General features: G+C 50.5%; 2 protein-coding genes across 4 annotated transcripts in view; one reads left to right on the plus strand and one right to left on the minus strand.

Annotated features, from left to right (window-relative positions):
- Positions 1-4,203: 4,203 nt before the first annotated feature.
- On the minus strand, positions 4,204-17,082 carry SYNGR4 (synaptogyrin 4). The gene is made up of 4 exons (XM_003406835.3): positions 16,990-17,082; positions 7,620-7,857; positions 5,098-5,237; positions 4,204-4,650 (listed from the first exon to the last, which is right to left on the minus strand). The coding sequence occupies exons 1-4, from the start codon at positions 17,080-17,082 to the stop codon at positions 4,417-4,419; spliced, it is 705 nt and encodes a 234-aa protein (XP_003406883.3). The 3' UTR covers positions 4,204-4,416.
- Positions 17,083-18,517: 1,435 nt separating this feature from the next.
- The window catches only part of TMEM143 (transmembrane protein 143), a 43,206-nt gene continuing 41,011 nt past the window's right edge, over positions 18,518-20,712 (plus strand). For 2 of the 3 annotated variants that reach the window (XM_064294030.1, XM_064294031.1), the window contains exon 1: positions 19,018-19,117. In XM_064294030.1, coding sequence (XP_064150100.1) covers positions 19,022-19,117 — 96 coding nt within the window. In that variant the 5' untranslated portion in view covers positions 19,018-19,021. Of the gene's footprint in view, positions 18,541-18,885; positions 19,118-20,712 lie in introns of those variants that run through there. The other variant, XM_064294029.1, reaches the window with a different exon arrangement.

The following is a 20,712-nucleotide window of genomic DNA, read 5'->3' on the forward strand; positions in this document are numbered from 1 at the left end:
CCTTTTACAGCCCACACAGCTCGGGCCCAGAGAAAGTAAGTGACATGTTGTTATGGATTGAATTGTGTCCTTGCAAAATATATGTGGGAATCCTAACCCCTATACCTGTGGATGGGATCCTGTCTGGAAATAAGGTTTTCTTTGTTTGGTTAATGAGGCCAAATCAGTGCAGGGTATGTCTTAAAACTCACTGCTTTTGCGATAGAAAAAAAGCAGATTAGACAGAGAGGAGCAAGCACAAATGGGGAGAGACAGATGCCATGTGGACATCTCCAAGGAACGCTAGAGAAGCTGAGACAGGGATTTCCTTCAGAGTGGACACACAGAGCCTTCCCCTAGAGCAAGCGCCCTGAATTCGGACTTCTAGCCTCCTGAACTGTGAGAAAATAAATCTCTGTTTGTTAAACCCACCCACCTGGGGTAGTTCTGTTAGAGCAGCTCTAGCAAACCAATAGGCCCCGGGATGGCGCAAAGGGTTTGCTGTTGGCTGCTCGGCAGCGCCGGGGAAGAAAGGCCTGGTGATCTGTTCCTGTAAAGATTACAGTCAAAAAAAATCCTATGGAGCAGTTCTACTCTGTAACACATGGCGTTGCCATGAGTTGAAATTATCTAGATGGCAGTGGGTTTTTTGGTAGCAAACTAAGACCTATGTCCAAGGTTACCCAGCTAGTGACAGAGTGGGGATTGTCGCTCAGAATCCTCCTGCTCCCGCAGGGACCACATCTTAGTTATTTCTGCACCTCCAGAACTGAGCACAGGGCCCGCCACACAGGAAACTGACACAAGGGGTCATAGAGCCCAAGTCTGATTCCCCATAACTTGGATCCCTTTGTCGCGCTTGTAAACTAATGGTTTGTAGGCCCCAGTGGCCTTAATGTGGTGTGGTCTCTTTGGCTAGCACAACGTTTCTTTTTTTTTTGTATTAGTTGCAATTGATCAATTGCTTTCATATAGAAAAATGCATGGATGTCCAATTGCTCTAGAAAAAACCCAGAAGGTTCTAGAGCGGCACTGCCCAACACGCTAGCCATCTGTTACACAGGACTACTGAGCCCTTGAAGTGCGGTGAGTCCTAATCAAGACTCCACGTAGGCCTAAAATGCGGAACGGAATTTGAAAACTTAGTATGAAAGAAAGAATGTAATGCAAATAATGTCATGAAACAATCTGCATATAAATTTCTGAAGCAGAAACTAATTTGCTCTGTAAACTTCCACCTAAAGCACAATTTAAAAAAAAAGAACGTAAGGTATTGCGTTAGTATTTTTTATATTGGTCATGTATGGAAATGGTATTATTTTGGACATACTGGGTTAAATGAAAAAACATTATTAAAATTAATTTCACTTGTTTTACCTTTTTTTAAGGTGGCTACTAGTTGTCTTTTTAATTGTGATTTAGGTGAAAGTTTACAGAGTAAATTAGTTTCTCGTTAAACAGTTAATACACAGATTGTTTTGGGACATTGGTTGCCAATCCTGCGACGTGTCAACACTCTCCCCTCCTGCACCTGGGTTCCCTGTTTCCATTAGTCCAGTTTTCCTGTCCCTTCCTGCCTTCTCATCTTTGCTTTTGGGCTAGTGTGCCCATTAGTGTTCTATGCAACGAGTGATCTATGAAGCATATCCCTAATGTGTATTGTTGTTGGCCCTATAGACCTGTCTAATCTTTGGCTGAAGGGTGAACCTCAAGAGTGACTTCAGTACTGAGTTAAAAGGGTGTCCAGGGGCCATACTCTCGGGGTTTCTCCAGTCTCTGTCAGGCCAGGAAGCCTGGTCTTTTTTTGTGTGTGAATTTGAATTTTGTTCTACATTTTTCTCCCCTCTGTCTGGGACCCTCTATTGTGATTCTTGCCACAGCGCTATTAGACAATTTTACACTCCCTCTTGAGTCCCTGGGTGGTTCAAACAGATAACAAACCCCGCTGCTAACCAAAAGGTTGGTGGTTTGAGTCCACTGAGAGGACCCTTGGAAGAAAAACCATTGAAAATCTATGGAGCAGCTCCACTCTGTGCACATAGGGGTGCCATGAGTTGGAATTGACTTGATGGCAACTGGTTTTGTTTTGTTTCTGTGGTTAGTGTTACACTGGAGCCCTGGTGGTGCAGTGGTTAAGAGTTTAGCTGCTAACCAAAAGGTCAGTAGTTCTAATCCACCAGCCGCTCCTTGGAAACCCTTCAGGGCAGTTCTAGGTCACTATGAGTTGGAATCTGCTTGATGGCAATGGGTTGGGTTTTTTGGGAGGTTAGGGTTATGTTGTAATTGATCAGTGCTGCTCTGGACACCCACCGCTGCTCTAGACATCCAGTGCTGCATTGCCAAGTGGGAGATGCTGAGTGAGGGCTGCTTCTCTTAGGGACGGCCTTGTACTCAATGTGCCCTGCTCCCTGTTATTGGGTGCCATAAAGTCGATTCTGACTCATAGCGACCCCATGTGACAGAGTAGAACTGCCCCATAGGGTTTTCTTGGCTGTAATCTTTATGGGAGCAGATTGCCAGGTCTTTTCTCCCTCAGAGCTGCTGGTGGGTTTGAACTACCAACCTTTTGGTTAGCAGCTGAGTACTTAACCACCAAGGGTATTTGCACCACCCAGAGACTCCTTCTTTCTCCTGGTTGTTGTTGTTGGGTGCCATTGAGTAGACTTGGACTCATAGCGAGTCCATGTGACAGAGCAGAACTACCCCATAGGATTTCCTAGGCTGTAATCTTTACGGGAACAGATTGCCAGGTCTTTTCTTCCTCAGAGCTGCTGGTGGATTTGAACCACCAACCTTTTGGTTAGCAGCCAAGCACTTAACCATTGTACCACCAGGGCTCCCTGCCTTCCCTACCACTGCCTTAGTAGGTGCTCACTTGTTGGGGTGACCTGCCTGGAGTCACCTGCGTGAGTCTCCATGACCGTCAGAGTTCTTTTAGAAGACAATCATCATTCCCTTTTCCCCAAGAGAGTCTTTCCAGTATTCCAGGGCAAGGCTCTCCATGAACCTCTCCCATGGACTCATAGCCCTGTTCCCTCCATAGATCCTCACCCAACATGGCCTTGAGTTGAGTCCCTTGTCACTGGGACGAGTGGAAGAGCTTGGGCTTTAGTGACAGGCTGGGTCCCGGTGGTGGCTCTGAATCTTCTTTACTCTCCATCCCCAGGTGGAAGCACTTTTTCACCTTTAGCTTCCTCTACTGTACAGTGAAGGAGCCCTAGTGACACAGTGGTTAAGCACTTAGCTGCTAACCCAAGGGTCAGCAGTTGGAACCCACCAGCTGCTCTGTAGGAGAAAGATGCAGCAGTCTGCTTCCATAAAGATTACAGCCTTGGAAACCCCATAGGGCAGTTCTACTCTGTCCTACAGGTCACTATGAGTCGGAATCAACTCAACAGCAGTGGGGTTGTTTTTTGGTCTTACTATACAGTGGGAGTCCCTGGGTGGTGCAAATGGTTAAGAGCTTAGCTACTAACCAAAAGATTGATGGTTCTAACCCACCCAAAGACACTTCAGAAGACAGGCCTGGCAATCTGCTTCTGAAAGATCATAGCCTTGAAAGCTCTACGGAGCAGTTCTACCCTGCACACATTGTGTGATTGTTAAGGTTGTGTGTCAACTTGACTGGGCCATGATTCTCAGTGGTTTGGCAGTTAATGATGTAGTTTGGCAGTCGTATGATGATGTGATCTGCTGTGAGTAGCCAATCAGTTGAAAGGGAGTTTCCTTGGGGGTGTGGCCTACATCAGATATAAGTGGATTTTCTGCAAGGCTCGTGGGTTTTTGCTTGCTCTGAATCCTGCAGCTGGCTCTGTTTGTCTGACCTCTGGCTCTTGGGACTTGAGCCAGTAGCTTACCTGTGGTCTTTTCTGCCAATCTTGGGATTCATCAGTCTTCAGAGTCTGTGAGCACGGGCCCTGCTGTCTGACCTGCTGATCTTGGGTTCACCAGCCCCTGTGGCTACCTGAATCAGGAGAAGCCTCCAGTCTGACCCATGGATTTGGGTCATTCCAGCCTCTACAACCACATGAGCCATTTCCTTTATATAAATCTGTCCATATAGATATTTATATGCTTTACTAGTTTTGCTTTTCTAAAGAACCCAGCCTGAGACACATGGGGTCGCTATGAGTTGGAGTCAAATTGATAGCAACTGATTTACTGTGCAGTGGGGCTCCTTGTGCCTCCACCTCTGGCTAGTGTGAAGGCAAATATTTCCTTCCAGTAACCACCTCTAATCTGGCGCCATCAAGGTGGCCCTGGACAAAGGGTCTGGAAGATGGTATGAAAATGGGACCCACTGTGGAGAGCCCTGAGGTGACCATGTAGGATTTTTCCCCACCCCAGCCACCAAGAGACCAGAGAGGAATAGACATGAGCAGGACAGAGGGCTGTGCCAGAACCCTCTGGAGTGAGGGTGTCTCTTTACTGAGGTACTCAGTTGTCGGGCATCATGGCGAGGCGGGGGACCTTCGGTGTGCTCAGGTAGGGGGACAGGGCGGAGCTGGCATAGTTCAGGTTGTTGGGGCCAGTGGTGGAGGAGCTGGTGGGGCTGGCAGCCAAGGGTGGGGAGAGGGTGGTCAGCACCACAGCCCCCTCATCCAGGGAGCGCTTGTAGGGGACAGGGGCATCCTCCCGGAGTTCCTGGAAGGCCAGGTAGGCCTGGAATATCTGTGGGCAGAAAAAGGCAGCCTGGAGGAGGCTGGCGTGGGCTGGGCAGTAGCCTGGGAGGGGCATGCTTCCTCTACTATACAATGAAAGGAGCCCAGGTGGTACAGTGGTTAAGCTCGTGGCTGTTAACCAAAAGGTCAGTGGTTCAAACCCACCAGCTACTCCAAGAGAGAAAGATGTGGCACTCAGCTTCTGTAAAAATTACAGCTGTGCCCACCGCTCATTGCACAGAGGGGCTGGCGAATGGGAGCTGATACCAAGCCTTGACACCGAATGCTGGAGGAAGGGGTGCCTTCTATCTAATATGCCCAACATCCCCGAAAAGGCTAGAGGAGGCCTGGGGTACCCCACCCAGGGAAGCTAAGTGACGGTGGGAGCGTTCTAGGCCTTCCACCCCCGTCCTGCAGAGGGTGCCCCCAGGGATGGGCCTGGGGGGAGGGTCCTCACCCAGACAAGGACGGAGAAGAACGTGAAGGTGACGGCAGCCTTGGCACTGCTGCTCCCCAGCAGGAATTCCCGGGGTTGTGCATGCTGCCACTGGTTGGCCAGGAAGCAGAAGCCCACGAACCAGACACAGACCCAGATGACTGCGGGGCAGTTGCAAGGGGAGAGAAAAGGTCAAAGGGAAGGCAGGTTCTGGAAGAGCTGCTGAGGGGTGGGATGGTGGGGCTGAGAGTTTTGCTGCGGGATCTCAGCCAGCTAGTCCCTGCACTGAGCCCTCCTAACGTGAATGGTGGGAGTGGACCTGTGCTGTCCCATGAAGCAGCTCCTCGCCACCTGGGCCACCCCCTGTCTGTTGGACTGTGGTGGCTTGAATGTTGTATGATATTGGAAGCTAGCCCACTGGTATTTTGGATACCAGCAGGGTCACTCATGGTGGACAGGTTCCAATGGCGCTTCCAGACTAAGACAGACTAGGAAGAAAGGCCTGGAGACCTTCCAAAAATCAGTCAGGGAAAACCCTATGGATCACAAAAGAACATTGAGATAGTGCTGGAGATGAGCCCCCTAGGTTGGAAAAAGGCACTCAAAATACATAGTGGCTGCAACAGTGGACACCAATGACAGTGAAGATGGTGCAGGACAGGGCAATGTACATGGGGTCACCATGAGTCAGAGCCCACTCAACAGCAACTAACAATTGTGGCTGTTTAAATTTAAATCGGGTAAAATAAAATGCTTAAAAATTTCAGTTCCTTGGTCGCACTGACTACATGTCAAGTGCTCACAGCCTCGTGTGGCCAGTGGCTGCCATATTGGACAGCGCAGAGAGAGGACAGTCCATCACCCCTGAAGGTTCTTTTGAACAGTGCTGTGCTCCATGACCTTTGAGGACCCTTGCAGCCTTGAGATGCTAGGACTAGCCCAGTGGGGAGGAGGAAAAGGAGGAGGGCCAGAGTTGGGATCAGCCAGCCTGAGAGGAAGGAGCCTGAGGTAAAGGAAGGTACACTTATCTAGCGCTTACTCTGAGCCAAAGGAGCCCTGGTGGTACAATAACTAAGCACTGAGCTTCTAACTGAAAAGTTGGCAGTTCGAAACCACCCAGGGGCTCTGTCTACTCTGTCACATGGGGTCGCTATAAGTCAAAAATCGACACAGCACCCAATAACAACAACGAGCAGGAAGTGGATTTGGAGTCTCTGGAGCCAGACAGACCTGGGTTGAAAATCTGTCTTGGCACTGCACACTCTATGGCCTTAAGTGAGCCTCATCCCTTCTTTGCATTTTTGTCAGAGCTGGGAGGAAACTCCCACCCTGCAGGGCTTTTCTGAGAGGGAATGAGATGAAGGAAGCCTGCGGTGAGGTCGCCATTTCCTATGTATCAGGCATAGAGTCATGGGGCTCCCCCCGCCTCATCTCATTCACCTCTCAGAAACCCTGTTCTGATTCCCATTTCATAGAGGAGGAGACTGAGGCCTGAGGAGGTTATGTAATTGACCACACAGCTGCTGTGTGGCAGGTCCAGGCTTCAGACCAACGTCTTGCCTTGCACCCACTCTGCCCGTAGCCTAGACAGAGCCTGGCTCGTAGTACTGTTGTTGTTGTGTGCTGTTGATTCCGACTCATGGTGACCCCATGTGACAGAGTAGAACTGTGCTGCATAGGGTTTCCTAGGCTGTAATTTTTATGGGAAGGAGCTCTAGTGGTGCAGTGGTTAACACTCAGCTGCTAACTGAAAGGTCAGTGGTTCAAGCCCACCAGCCGCTCTGCGGGAGAAAGATGTGGCAGTCTTCTTTCTTAGAGATTACAGTCGTGGAAACCCTATGGGGTAGTTCAAAATGGACTTGATGGCAAGGGGTTTGGTTTTGGGTTTAATCTTTACAGGAGCAGATCACCAGGTCTTTCTCCCTTGTAGCGGCTGGTGGGTTTGAACCGCTGACCTTTTGGTTTGCAGCCGAGTGCTTAACCTTTTTGCCACCAAGCGTCCTTCACTTCCTGGTACCGGTAGCTTTTCAAGAAATGTTCTGTGGAGAAAGGAGGCAAATGCGAGGGAAAAGCTGGGAGAGGAGAAAAAAAAAACAAACAAACCAGTTGCTGTTGAGTCAACTGCAACTCATGGTGACTCCGTACGTGTCAGAGTAGAACAAAGTGTCCACTCCATAGGGCTTTCAAGGCTGTGACCTTTCAGAAGGAGATTGCCAGGCCTGTCTTCCAAGGTGCCTCTGCATTGGTTTGAACTGCCAACCTTTTGGTTAGTAGTTGAGCGCTTAACCATTTGTGCCACCCAGGGACTGGGGCGTGGGGTGGAGGAGAATTAGCCCAGGGGTCAGAAGAGGTAACACTTATGTTGAGTCTAAAGGGCAAGTAAGAATCCTCAGGAGGAAGAGCGGGTGCAGAGGTGCAGGAGAAGAACAGGACGAAGTTTGGGGCCTGTGTAGCCGCCTCACATCTGGGGACCATCAGACAGAGGCCGGCTGGAAGTTGATGGGAGGGTGGCACGGGCTCTGAGTGGAGCCCCTGGGGCTCACCCGCCAGGATGAAGTCCAGGAGCTGGAAGGCTGTCTTGAAGCGGGAGCCAGCGAGACGGCTCTCGTGAGCATCTATCACAAGGAAGGCCAGGCAGCTGAGGAAGGCCAGAAGGCCGGCGCCCACGGCAAAGCTGCAGGCCGTGGCGTTGCTGTTGAGGACGCAGTGCAGCTGCGGGGAGTCTGTCTTGTTCTGGTAGCCGTCAGTCAGCAGGGACGAGAAGACCACCAGGGAGAAGACCTGTGGAGACAGGAGAGTTTCCTGGCCTGGAGTTGAGTGGTCACCTCCTCCACACCGCTTTTCTCCTGGTCCCCTGCCCCGTGCCCAGTCACCTGGCAGTCTCACCCCTCCCCTGTCATCCCTCAGAGCCAGCAGCCTCCATGCCCCGGCACTTTGTCCCTTTCCCTCTTCTCCATCCTGCCTCAGGCCTCTCTCCCCTGGGCCTCACCCCAGGCTCCTCCCCTGGCCTCTCTCCCCTGGACCCTCACCCAAGCCTCCCCTAGCCTCTCTCCTCTGGACCCTCGCCCCAGCCTCCTCCCCTGGCCTCTCTCCCCTGGACCCTCACCCCAGCCTCCTCCAGCCTCTCTCCCCTGGACCCTCGCCCCAGCCTCCGCCTTGGCCCCCTGGCCTCCAGTCTGCCCCTCAGTCCATACCCACATGGCCCCAGAAGGGTCCTTCTCAGCTAGAGCAATAAGGGAATAAAAAGTATCTAAATCAGGAAAGAAGAAGTAAAATTATCTCTATTCGCAGATGACATGATCCTATATATAGAAAATCCCCAAGAGCCCACAAGAAAGCTTCTAGAGCTGATAAAGGAATTTAGCAAAGTTGCAGGGTACAAGGTCAACACACAGAAATCAGCTGGGTTTCTATACACTAGCAAGGAGAAATCTGAAAAGGAAATTAAGAAAACAATTCCATCTACAATAACATCAAAGAGAATAAAACACCTAGGAATAAATCTAACCCGGGAGGTGAGGGACTTATGCAATGAAAATTATAAGGCACTGCTGAAAGAGAGTAAAGACCGAAACAGATGGAAAGACACTCAGTGTTTACAGATTGAAAGACAGTATTGTTAAAATGTCAGTACTACCCAGAGTGATCTACAGATTCAACACAATCCCGATAAAAATTCCAACAGCCCTCTTTACTAAATGGAAAAACCAATCCTCAGTTTTATATGGGCTGGCAAGAGGCCCCGAACAGTCAAAGCAGGTTGGAAGAACAAAGTAGGACTCACACTTCCTGATTTCGATTCATACTATACAGCTCCAGTAATCAAAACAGCCTGGTGCTGGTACAATAATAGACACACAGATGAATGGAATGGAATCGAGAGACCAGAGGGGTCTTTCTCCACCCAGCGCTGCCCCCATCCCTCCCCTGCTCAGAGGCCTCCCATGGCTCCCCAGTGCCCCAGGACAGAGTCGCAGCCCTGGAGCCTGGCCATTGAGGCCCTGTGTGGTCTGTGCTCGTCTGCTTTCCTAACGACGTCTCTCACCTTTCACCTCTTACCCCTATTGCCACACCAAACTACAAGTGCCTAGATGAGACATGCCGCACAGTGCCTGGGACACAGAAAACTTCAAGAAGCGTTTGCGAGCATGATGCTTCTCTCAGCCTCCAAGCTCTGCCCTCTGCCCTCTGCCTCTACTCTCTCTCCTCTCTCCCAGCCTGGCCAGTTCCTGCTTTTTTTTTTTTTTTTTTTAATATTATGAAATATTTAAAATAAACAGAAAAGCACGAAGGGAAATATAAAACACCCAGGACCTACTACCCTAGGAGCCCTGGTGGTGCAATCGTTAAGAGCTCAGCTGCCAACCTAAAGGTTAGTGATTCAAACTCATTCAGTGGGGCCGTGGAAGAAAGTCTTGGCAATCTGCTTCCGTAAAGATTATAGCCAAGAAAACCCTGTGGGGCAGTTCTGCTCTGTAACACATTGTGTCCTCACGACTCAGAACGGACTCAATGGCAACTGGTTGATTGGTTGGTACCTACTATCCAGAATTGACAAACGTTAACATTTTGCTTCCCCTCAGCCCTTTGGATCTTTTTTTTTTAAGCAAATACAACATCACTGATATGGTAACCCCATCCCTCTCGTCTGTGCACACTGTAGTATAGCTGTTTGTGTCTGTGTTTCTGGAATGTTCATTTATTAAATGCTTACAGTATGACGGCCACTGTTTGGAGCACTCTACGAATATTAGCTCGCCCCACCCTTTCAGGGAGTGGGTACCGTTACCCCTTGTTTTAGATAATGAAACTGAGGCACAGAGAAGATAAAGAATTGCCCAAAGTTGGTCAGCTGGTACGTGGTAGGGCCTGGATTTAAACCAAGGCAGTCTGGCTTCTGAGTCTGTTTACAACCCCTCACTCTACTGCCTGATGGTGGTGAAGTGGTTAAGCGCTCAGCTGCTAACCGAAAGGTCAGCAGTTCGAACCCAGCAGCTGCTCTGTGGGAGAAAGATGTGGCAGTCTGCTTCAGTAAAGATTAACCCATATGGTCAAGTCCATCCCGACTCATAGTCACCCTACAGGATAGAGTAGAACTGGGTCATAGGGTCTCCAAGGCTTTGGCCTTTACAGAAGCTGACTGCCATATCTTTCTCCCATGAAGCAGCTAGTGGGTTCAAATTGCTGACCTTTCTGTTAGCAGGCAAGCACTTAACCACTGCACCGCCAGGCAGGGCTCCTTCTGTGAAGACTTGCAGCCTAGAAAATCCTATGGGGCAGTTCTGCTCTGTCCTATAGGATTGCTATGAGTTGGAATTAACTGCAATGGGTTTGGTTATTTTTCCCTACTGCCTGGTGCTAAGCTGAACTCCTCATGGGAAGGGGCTCAAATATTTAGGTCCAATTACTTGTCCCAGATGGTCACAATGCAGCTTGGGCAGACATGGAAGGGACTGGTGTGTGGGTGGGCCAGGGGGAGTGGGAGTTGGTCCAGGAAGGCTTTCTGGAGGAGATAGTGCGAACAAGGAGTCATAAAGGGTGAGGAATTATCCAGCAGAAAGTAGGGAAGAGGCCCTCTGGGGAAGGCTCATGCAAAGTCATAGGTGGATGTGAGAGGTTGGGTTTGGGAGAATGAAAATCATTTATACTGGAGCAGGGCCCAGATTGGGGGAGGGGTAGTGGGCAGTGAGGAAGGCGTCTGGAGAGGTCAGCCAAATCCAGAAAAGCTAAGGAATGTGGACATCGTCTGGAGGGCACGGGGAAGCCACGGGAGGGCTGTGAGCAGGGGAGGCAGAGGGTTAGCTGTGGGTGAAGAAAGACCCCTCCAGGGCTGTGCAGAGGTGGGTTGGAGGGGGTGAAACTGGAGGCTGGGACCTGGGGTGGGTGAGGTTAAGCTTTGAGCGGGAACTGGGGTCATGGGGCTGCATTTAGAAGGTAATAAGGGGATATGGGGCCCTGGTGGGCAGTGGTTAAGCATTCGTCTGCTAACCAGAAAGTGCGCAGTTCAAATCCACCAGCCGCTCTTTGGAAATCCTGTGGGGAGTTCTACTCTGTCCTGTAGGGTCGCTATGAGTCGGAATCGACTTCACAGCAACGGGTTTGGTTTTGGTTTTCTGGTAAGGGGATATTAAGGTCCTTAGGTGACAGAAATGGCTTGCACTCGACTGCTAACCTAAAAAGGACCACTGATTGCCACCACTATCACAAAACAGTATGTGTATAAATTTTTGAATTAGAAATTAACTTGAGCTAAAAACTTTCACCTAAAGCACAATAAAATTAAAAAAAATAAAAAGGAGGCCTGGTGGCACAAACGGTTAAGTGCTCAGCTGCTAACTGAAAAGCCGACACTACAGACCCATCCAGCAGCTCCCTGGGAGAAACACCTGGCAATCTGCTCCCATAAAGCTTACAGCCTAGGAAAGCCTTTGGGGCAGCTCTACTCTGTCACATGGGGTCGCTATGATTCAGATTCAACTAGATGGCACCCAAAACAAAAGCTAAGCTAAAGGTTGGTGGTTTGAACCCACCGCAGTGCTGCAGAAGAAAAGGCCTGTTGATCTGCTTCAGTTAAGGTTACAGCCGTGAAAACCCTACGGAGCCGTTCTACTCTGTAACACATGGGGTTGCTGTGAGTTGGAACTAGCAACAACAAAGGGGACTTTTATTCCCTGGATGGTGCAAATGGTTAATGTATTTGGCTGCTAACAGAAAGGTTGGTGGTTCGAGTCCACCCAGAGGCACTTCCCAAGAGAGTCCTGGAGATATACCTCTGAGAAATCAGCCACTGAAAACACTATGGAGCACAGTTCTCTAACACACATGAGATCACCATGAATAGCAATCAACTTGACTGCAACTGGTTAAGAGGACATTTGAACTGGCCCTTAAAGAATGAAGTGTTTTTCCTGCTGACAGGAAGGGGAAGGCAGGGCAAACAGCATGTGCAAAGCCCAGCTGCAGCCGAGTGGGGCTTCTTTGGGTATTGGGGAGAAATTCCATCTGAGGGGTCCGGTGTGAAATGAGGCTGCAAGTGTGGGCAGGAGCAAGACCACAGAGACCTTGAGCGCCGGAACGGTCTGCACTCAGAAGCCATGGAAAGTGACATTTCTTAATTCAGTGTGATTTTATGCATGGAAGAGATCTGAACAGGGGAGGGCCAGGGTCAAACCTGCGGGTGAGAAATCCTCTGGGGCTGCACGACTGAGGGATCAGAGCGGGACAAGACAAGAGGCTACCAGGCCAGGAGTCAGTGGAAGGATCCAGGCGAGCAAGGCTGAAGCTGGAGCCCCGAAGAGCCCAGTGATATTTAGGACATAAAATCGGACTTGGTAATTGATTGAACCTGGTGATGTTGGGCTGTGGCGAAAAGGGCGCTGAAAACTGCCCCTTCGTTAGAATTTGAACTTCTTGGGACAAGGTCCCCATGGGATCCTTCTCTTTGCCCCCAGCACCCAGCACCTGACTGGACCTCGTACGTGTGTGTCGAGGGAATGAATGACTTTGGCCCCTTCTTCCTTGTTCTTGTCCTGCCCTTCAGAGTGGGGACAGGGCAATGGCCTTGGCAAATGGCCAACCTCTAAACTCTACTGTCTCCATCCATTCTCCTCTAACCTTTGCCTTAATTTCCTGCTCTCAACAATATCAAGCACTTCAACATTACTCAAAGGAAGGAGTCCCTGGGTGGCACAAATGGTTAAGTGCTTGACTGCTAGCTGAAAGGTTGGTGGTTCGAACCCACCCAGAGGCCCCCTGGAAAAAAGCCTTGGTGATCTGCTTCCGTGAAGAATACAGCCTTAGGAACTCTATGGGGCAGTTCTACTCTGTCCTACAGGGTCGCTTTAGGGTCACTATGAGTTGAAATTGACTTCACGGCAATGGGCGTGGTTTTTGGTTTTTTCATCTTTACGGGAGCAGATTGTCAGGTCTTTCTCCTGCCACGCCACTGGGTGGGTTCGAACCACCGACCTTTCTTTCAGTTAGCCAAGTGCTTAACTGTTGCACTACCAAGGCTCCTTAATGAAAACGTCACAATAATTAAAACTAAATAATGAAAATAGAACATTTAAAAATATGTGGGAGCGTTAGCCAGAGTAATACACATCCATGATCTTATTGGATCCTGGGAGGCTGCGAGGACTCTTCTAGCTGTTCCGAGGCTGAAAACCAGGTCCTTGGAAGGGCAGAGCCTTGCCTGCTGGTCAGATGCAGAGCCAAGTCCAGGGCGGGTGAGCACATCGATCAACTGCGAGCCCATATCCGTTTTACCTGTGCTACTTCCCTGGCACCTGGCTCCAGCCCCATGTGGTGGCTTATATTAATTCCTTTCTGTTTCTCAGGTGATAAATGGAAGCCGTTATGGTGCAGCGGGAAGAGCCAGGCGCACCTGATTTCTGCCACGTACCAGCTGTGTGGCCTCAGGCCAAGCTTGCACCTCTTAGAGCCTCAGTTTCCCTGTCCTTGTGCGCCTGGCAGAGGTGGCATGTGGGGGCAGGGTCTTAGCACTAGTAGGTGCTGAGGAAAAGAGCAGTTCTGGTGACCTGCCTAGGGGCTCTGGTGGTGCAGTGGTTAAGCACTTGGCTGCTAACCAAAAGGTCGGTGGTTTGAACCCACCATCCACTCTGTGGCAGAAAGATGTGGCAGTCAGCTCCTATAAAGGTTACGGCCTTGGAAACTCTATGGGGCAGTTCTACTCTGTCCTTTAGGATCACTGTGAGTCAGAATCCACTGATGCCTACTGGGTGACCCGCTCAAAGAGGGGACATATTCTCTCAAGGTCGGCAGCAGTGCAGCGGGGAGTTGGAGTCTACCCTCCTGACTTGCAGGTTTGGGCTGTCTGTCCACTGAAACCTTGGGCTGCAGCTCGAGCCCAGGGCACGTGGGCGGGAGGCTCAGCTGGGCCAGAGAGACCTGACCCCCTGCAGTCAGAGTCCTCCCTCCCGCCCCCTCCAGTCCAGCCTCTTTCCATGCCCTCTCTGGCCTGTCCCCAGGGAGTGAGCAAAGATTCATCAGTTAAGACACCAGCTGGCAAGCAGCAGTGAGAAGAACAAAAGCACCAGCTGCCCACAGACTCCCTGCTGAGGGGCCAGGCCAGGGGGGAAGGCAGCGAGGGCGGAGGGAGGGCAAGACAGAGGCGGTGGGCAAAGTCTGTGACCAAAACGTCTGGCAAAATCTCTTGGCCCTTCTCTCCCTCAACCCCACCCCCTGCCCCCAGCCTGTCCGCACCAGCTGGGCCTCTTTCTCCCTTGCCACTCGCCCTGCCTTTCCAGGGTTTGGAGACGGGTGGAAGGATCCGAGTTGGACTTGCTCACCAGCTTGGTGATCGTCCCTGGGCAAGTCATTCCACTTCTGTGGGCCTCAGTTTTCCCTTGGGTCAAAACCAAAACCAAACCCGTTGCCGTCATGTCAATCCTGATACATAGTGACCCTATAGGAACAGAGTAGAACTGCCCCATAGGGTTTTCCTAGGCTGTCATCTTTACGGAAGCAGACTGTAACATCAGTGGAGCCGCCAGTGGATTCAAACTGCTGACCTTTTGGTCAAACTGGGGTAATAATGCCTATGTCATAGGGTCGTGGTGAGGAGTAGGGGAAATAACACCATAAGGAGCCCAGAGCTGGGAGGTGGTGTTGCTAATTCCCCTCTTCTCTGGGTGAGGATGACAATGGATCCAAGTCCCCATCTCCCTTTCTTGTTATTGCTGGGTGCCGTGGAGTTGATTTTCGACTTATAGCAACCTCATGTGACAGGGTAGAACTGCCCCATAGGGTTTTGTAAGCTGTAATCTTAATGGGAGCAGATCACCACGTCTTTCTCCCGAAGAGCACCTGAGTGGGTTTGAACTGTTAACCTTTCAGTTAGCAGCCCAGCACTTAATTGTTTCACCACCAGGGCTCCTTCACACAGACATAGGGTGACCATGTGAGCTATTGGACAAACCAGGGCACTTTTGAGAATGAAACGTGGAGCTACTGATAACTATGCCAGAACTGGCCCTGGGGAAACCAGGGAGTGTGTCACCCCATATGGACGGCGTGTGACCCTGCCAGGATTCAGGTTTCAGAAGGAGTAGGGAGGAGAGATGCTGGGTTTGATTCAGGGTACCCCACTTACCCACATGGCCCTGACTGAGTTCCCTCATCTTCCTGAGCCTCAGTTTCCAATTCTGTCAAAGGAAGCGGCAGCTTAAAGCCCTGAGTCACAGCTCTACCCCCTCAGGCACTGAGGTCCAGAGAGGAGCAGCAGTCGGCCCAAGATCACACAGCAAAACTTGGACTGAGTGAGGATTTGATCTCAGGTGTTTTGTAGTTCCTGGGCGGTGCAAAAGGAGCCCTGGTAGTGCAGTTGCTAAGTGCCGGTTGTTAACTGAAAGGTTGGCAGTTCAAACCTATCAGCCGATCTGCAGGAGAAAGACCTGGCAATCTGCTTCCATAAAGGTTACCTTGGAAATCCTATGGGGCAGTTCAACTTTGCCCTATAAAGTTGCTACGAGTTGGAATTGACTCGATGGCAACGGGTTTTGGTTTGGTTTGGGTGGTGCAAAGGGTTAATGTGCTTGGCTGCTAACTGAGAGGCTGGTGGTTCTTATCCACCCAGAGGCACCTCAGAAGAAAAACTCGATCTATTTCCAAAAAGTCAGCCATTGAATACCCCATGGAGCACAGTTCTACTTTGACACTCATGAGGTTGCCATGAGTCGGGGTCTACTTGACGGCAAATGGAACTCGTGGTCCTGACTCTTCAGGATTGTGTTGTTGGGTGCCATAAAGTCAATTCTAACTCACACCAGTCCCATGTGACAGAGAACTGCCCCATCGGGTTTCCTAGGCTGTAAACTTTATGTGAGCAGATTGCCAGGTCTTTTCTCCTGCAGAGCTGCTGAATGGATTTGAACCACCAACCTTCTGGTTAGCAGCCAAGTGCTTAACTGTTATGCCACCAGGGCTCCTCAGGAATGTGGTAATGATTAATAAATGAACACATGAAGAGCCCTTGAACCCAGGGCTGGGACACAGGGAGCACTCACCATGTGGTATTTCAGGTGTTCATTCCATATTCTCTTCCACCTGGGCTTCTTCCTAGCTGCCCCAGCTCTCGCTCCTCTCCTCCTACACCCTTGTCTGAGAGGTGGAACATGAGAGGGCTTTGGCATCTCACAGACCTGATGGTGAATTCCAGCTCTGCCTCTTACTCTGTGACCTTACTCACTGATGTCCAACAGAACTTTTTGTGATGACAGGAATGTTCTAGATCTGCGCTGTCCAATACAAGAGCCACCAGTCACAGGTGGCTCCTGAGCACCTGACATGTGGCCAGTGTGACTGAGAAACTCAGTTCTTTAGTTTTAATTAGTTGAAACTTAAATATAAACAGCCACATGCAGCTTGTGGCTACCCCATTGAAAAGCGCTGCCTTAAAAAATCGTTTAACTTCTCTGAGTCTCATTTTTCCATCTCAAAAATGGGGCTCATAGCACCTAATCTAGAAGGTTGTTATGATCAGAGTTATTAACAAGTAGTTAGTATAGTCGGAAATCCCTGGGCGACTGAAACAGTTAAGCACTTGGCTACTAGCTGAAAGGTTGACACTTCAAACCCACATGGTGGCGCCTTGGAAGCCAGGCCTGGTGACCTACTTCTGAAATGTCACAGCCTTGAGGACAATCTAGGGCAGTTCTACTCTGCACACATGGGGTCGCCATGAGTCAGAGTCAACTCAAGGGCAACTAACAACAACCACAGAATAGTTCAGGGCCCAGGACAGGTGCACAGTAAAAGGTGGCTTTGTCTCCCCAGCTGACCCCTCCCTTTCCCCCTCCCTTTCCCCCTACTCCTTCTCACACTGTGTTTGACACTTGAGAATTCCTGTTTCCTGTTACCCTGTGGGGCAGTTAGGCCCCAGGAGGGCCTCACCCCTGAAAAGATCCGCCCCATGGTCTTTGGCCTCTTCAGAAACCGAACAGCCTCACTGTCAGCCAGGTCCTGAAGGCTTTCGGGGACGTGCATGGCAGCTGCTCTCCTTCTGGGGCCCAGGGAGGCAGGGTCAAGTGTGCTGTGCGCTGCCTGCTGGACTGTCCAGATGCTCCAGGCCCCCCTGAGGCACGGAAGCTGCAAGACAAGAGAGAATGGTGGGATGTTAAAGTCAGGAGTATGGGTAAGGGGGCTCTCAGGGACCCCAGGAGTGGGGAGGTTTGGTGCAAAGGGGCTGCCAGAGGGTTTAGGGGTCAGGGTGAGGGATGAGGAAGCTGTTGGGAATTCCATGAGTGGGGTAAGAGGGCTACTGGGGTAAGAGGGCTACTGAGGATTTCAGAGATGTGCAGGGTGAGGGTACTGCTGGGAGTCCAGGAGTGGAGGCATGGGGTGAGGACACTGTCAGTGGTCTTAGGAGTCTGGGTGTGCAGTGAAGGGACTGCTGGGGGTCCCAGAGGTGGAGGTGCAGGGTGAGGGGAACCAGGGAGAGGAAGTGGGGAAAAGGGCTGGAATATTTGGGGCCCCTTAACACATGAGCCAGAGGTCCCCTCTGTGAGAGGATCCAGGTGAGATTTTCTGGGGAGTGAAGGGGGCTAGAACAGAGGTCAGAAACCCTGAGAGGTCTGAACCAGAGGAATCTTTTTCAGGTTTTGCGGTGACAGCACCTATAATGGAAAACCCAGGCATCTGAGGGTATATTTTAGAGTGTCCCTGTGATTTGGGGTTATTTCCCTAGAATAATGGCCTCCCCCGAGGATTCAGCTCCGTCTTCATATAAGTGCACTTCCTCAGGTTAGGGGTCAAGACCTTAGATTTGTGGGGAACATGGCTACAGAAGAACTGGGCTGTCCCCTCAGAACTAGGAGGACATACCTCCGGCACAAGGCTACCTTCTTAGAATCGGTAACTCCCCTTTAAGGACGTGGAATGGGGGTGATGGGGTTTGGGGTGACGCTCCCCTACAAGGAGCCACCCCTATTCTGGAGGACCGGTGTGCGTCACCCGGAAGTACGCCCTCCCGGTCCCTAGCGCCACCTCAACCTTCTTTTGGTTCCACTTTTTCCCGCGTTTTCGCTCCTCCAGAGCTGATTGGCTGCACCTAAGCACCGCCCCTTTCTTTTCCCGCCTACTGAGGCGCTCACAGTGAGGGGGCGTGGCTTCAGTGGACGTTGGGCGCTCGCCGTTGGCGGGCGGCGGGCGGGAACTGTCCCCAGCCCCACTCTCCCGGGCGGCCTCCCCGCCTCTTTCCCTTTGAAGCACGCGGACAAGGAGACACTGCTGCAGGGCATGCGCCGAGTCCAAAAGCAAGCAGAAGTGGAGCAAGGCAGGCCAATAACGCATGCGCAGTTGAGATAAGGCGTTAGAAATGCCGAGCTCACAAGGACCCAGGGTTGGCGCATGCGTTGTACTGGTGTCTGAAGCCGAACTTTGGGGGCCCAGAAGGCCTTTGTGCACATGCGCAGGAGGCTCAATGACAGTCGCGCGTTGGCTAAGGTGAGGGGGAGGGTGGGGGATTGCATGGCCAGGGAGAGCGGCCTTGCACCCCCGATGTAGTCTTTCCGAGCATCTCCTATGCTTCCAAGATTCGCCTCGCCGCCTAGACCCCACAGAAACCAGTTGTACCCCTACTGGGTCTCTGAGTCCGCAAAACGCCCCTGAACCTAATGACCTATGACCCCTGCCTGGGATGCAGGCCAACTGAGCAATATGACAGAGGACATGCTACAGGGGCTTCGAGGCTGGCAGATGGGCTCTGAGCTCTGTGAGGGGAAGACATAGAGGTGAGGGAGCGCCTTTCCCCCAGATGACCTTTCATCCGTGCCCATTCCTCTCGTTTAGGTTCCAGAGAAAGGGTCTGGCCATGCTGCATGTGGCCCGGGGGGTCTGGGGGTCCAGGGTCCGGGTCTTGCCCGCGCTCCTCGGGCCCCCCCGGGCCCTGTCATCGCTGGCTGCCAAGATGGGGGAGTACCGCAAGATGTGGAACCCCAAGGAGCCCCGCAACTGGGCCCAGCAGTACCGCGAGCGCTTCATCCCGTTCTCCAAGGAGCAGCTGCTCCGCCTTCTGATACAGGTACCGACAATCCCGGGGCCCAGACCCTGGGGACTACGACTCCCACCAAGCTTCGCGGCACGAGGGCCCTCCGTGCTATGGAAGGCTGCCCCGGTGCCTCCTGGGAGCTGTAGTACTCAGATCCCCTCCTCGTCCCAGGTGGAAGTGAGATGAGTTGGAACCAAGGGAGAAAACTTCCCAGGTGCAGATGTGGGATTGAAGTTTGGACCTAGATAGTTCTGGAAGGCTGGATAAGTCACTTTTTGGGCCATGGTTTTACCCTTGCAAAATGGATATAATAGTCATTATTATTGCTACTATTTAATAATATAATTTATAATATAGTATTTAAAAAAACAAAAAACAAAACTGCAAACCCATTGCCATCCAGGCGATTCCGCCTCATAGTGATCCTACAGGACAGAGTAGAACTGCCTCGTAGGATTTTCAAGTAGCTGCTGGTGTATTCGAACTGTTGACCTTTTGGTAAGCAGCTGAGCTCTTAACTACTGTGCCACCAGTGTTCCTAATATAGAATAAACCCTGAAACCAAACCAGTTGCCAGCAAGTCAATTCTGACTCATAGTGACCCAACAGGACAGAGTAGAACTGCCCCATAGGGTTTCCAAGGAGTGGCTGGTGGATTCCAACTGCCGACCTTCTGGTTAGCAGCTATGATTCGCCATAGCTTATAATACAATGTAATTTATAATATATAATATAGTATATATTTTTTATATATAATATATATGTAATATATATAAAAAATATATAATTTATAATTTAGTATAAACCAAAACCAAACCCAGTGCTGTCAAACCAATTCTGAGTCATAGCGACCTTATAGGACAGAGTAGAAGTGCCCCATAGAGTTTTCAGGGAGCACCTGGCGGATTCGAACTCCGACCCTTTGGTTAGCAGCCATAACACTTAACCATTACGCCACCAGGGTTTCCATAATAATATAGTATAGCACTGCATAATATAATATGTTGCTGTTGTTAGGTGCCGTTGAGTCATTTCTGACTCATAGTGACCATGTGTACAACAGAAGAAACACCATGTTGTCCTGCACCATCCTCACAATGGTGGTTATGCTCGAGCCAATTGTTGCAGCCACTGTGTCACTCTATCTCGTTGAGGGTCTTACTCTTTTTTGCTGACTGTCTACTTTGCCAAGCATGATGTCCTTCTTCAGGGACTGGTCCCTCCTGATAACATGTCCAAAGTATGTGAGAAAAAAAAACAAAGTATGTGAGATGAAGTCTCACCATCCTTGCTTCTAAGGAGCATTCTAGCTGTACTTCTTCCAGGAAATATGATATCATATAATATAACGTGACATGACATGATATGACATAATAACCACAAAGTCACAAAGCTATAATCACAATTATTTTCATGCTGTTTGAGCATATGGCAGGCATTGTACTAAGTATTTTGCATGTATTATTGAATCATCAGGATGACCTAGTGAGAGAGATACTGACATCATCCTTATTTTATAGATGAGGTAACTGAAACACACAGAAGGAAAGTGACTTGCCCAAGGCCACATAATGGCGGGATGCGAACTGAAGTGGTCTAATTCCAGATCAGGGCCAGGACTAGTATGG

The sequence above is a fragment of the Loxodonta africana genome, chromosome 11 (assembly GCF_030014295.1).
Source record: "Loxodonta africana isolate mLoxAfr1 chromosome 11, mLoxAfr1.hap2, whole genome shotgun sequence".
NCBI lineage: Eukaryota > Metazoa > Chordata > Mammalia > Proboscidea > Elephantidae > Loxodonta > Loxodonta africana.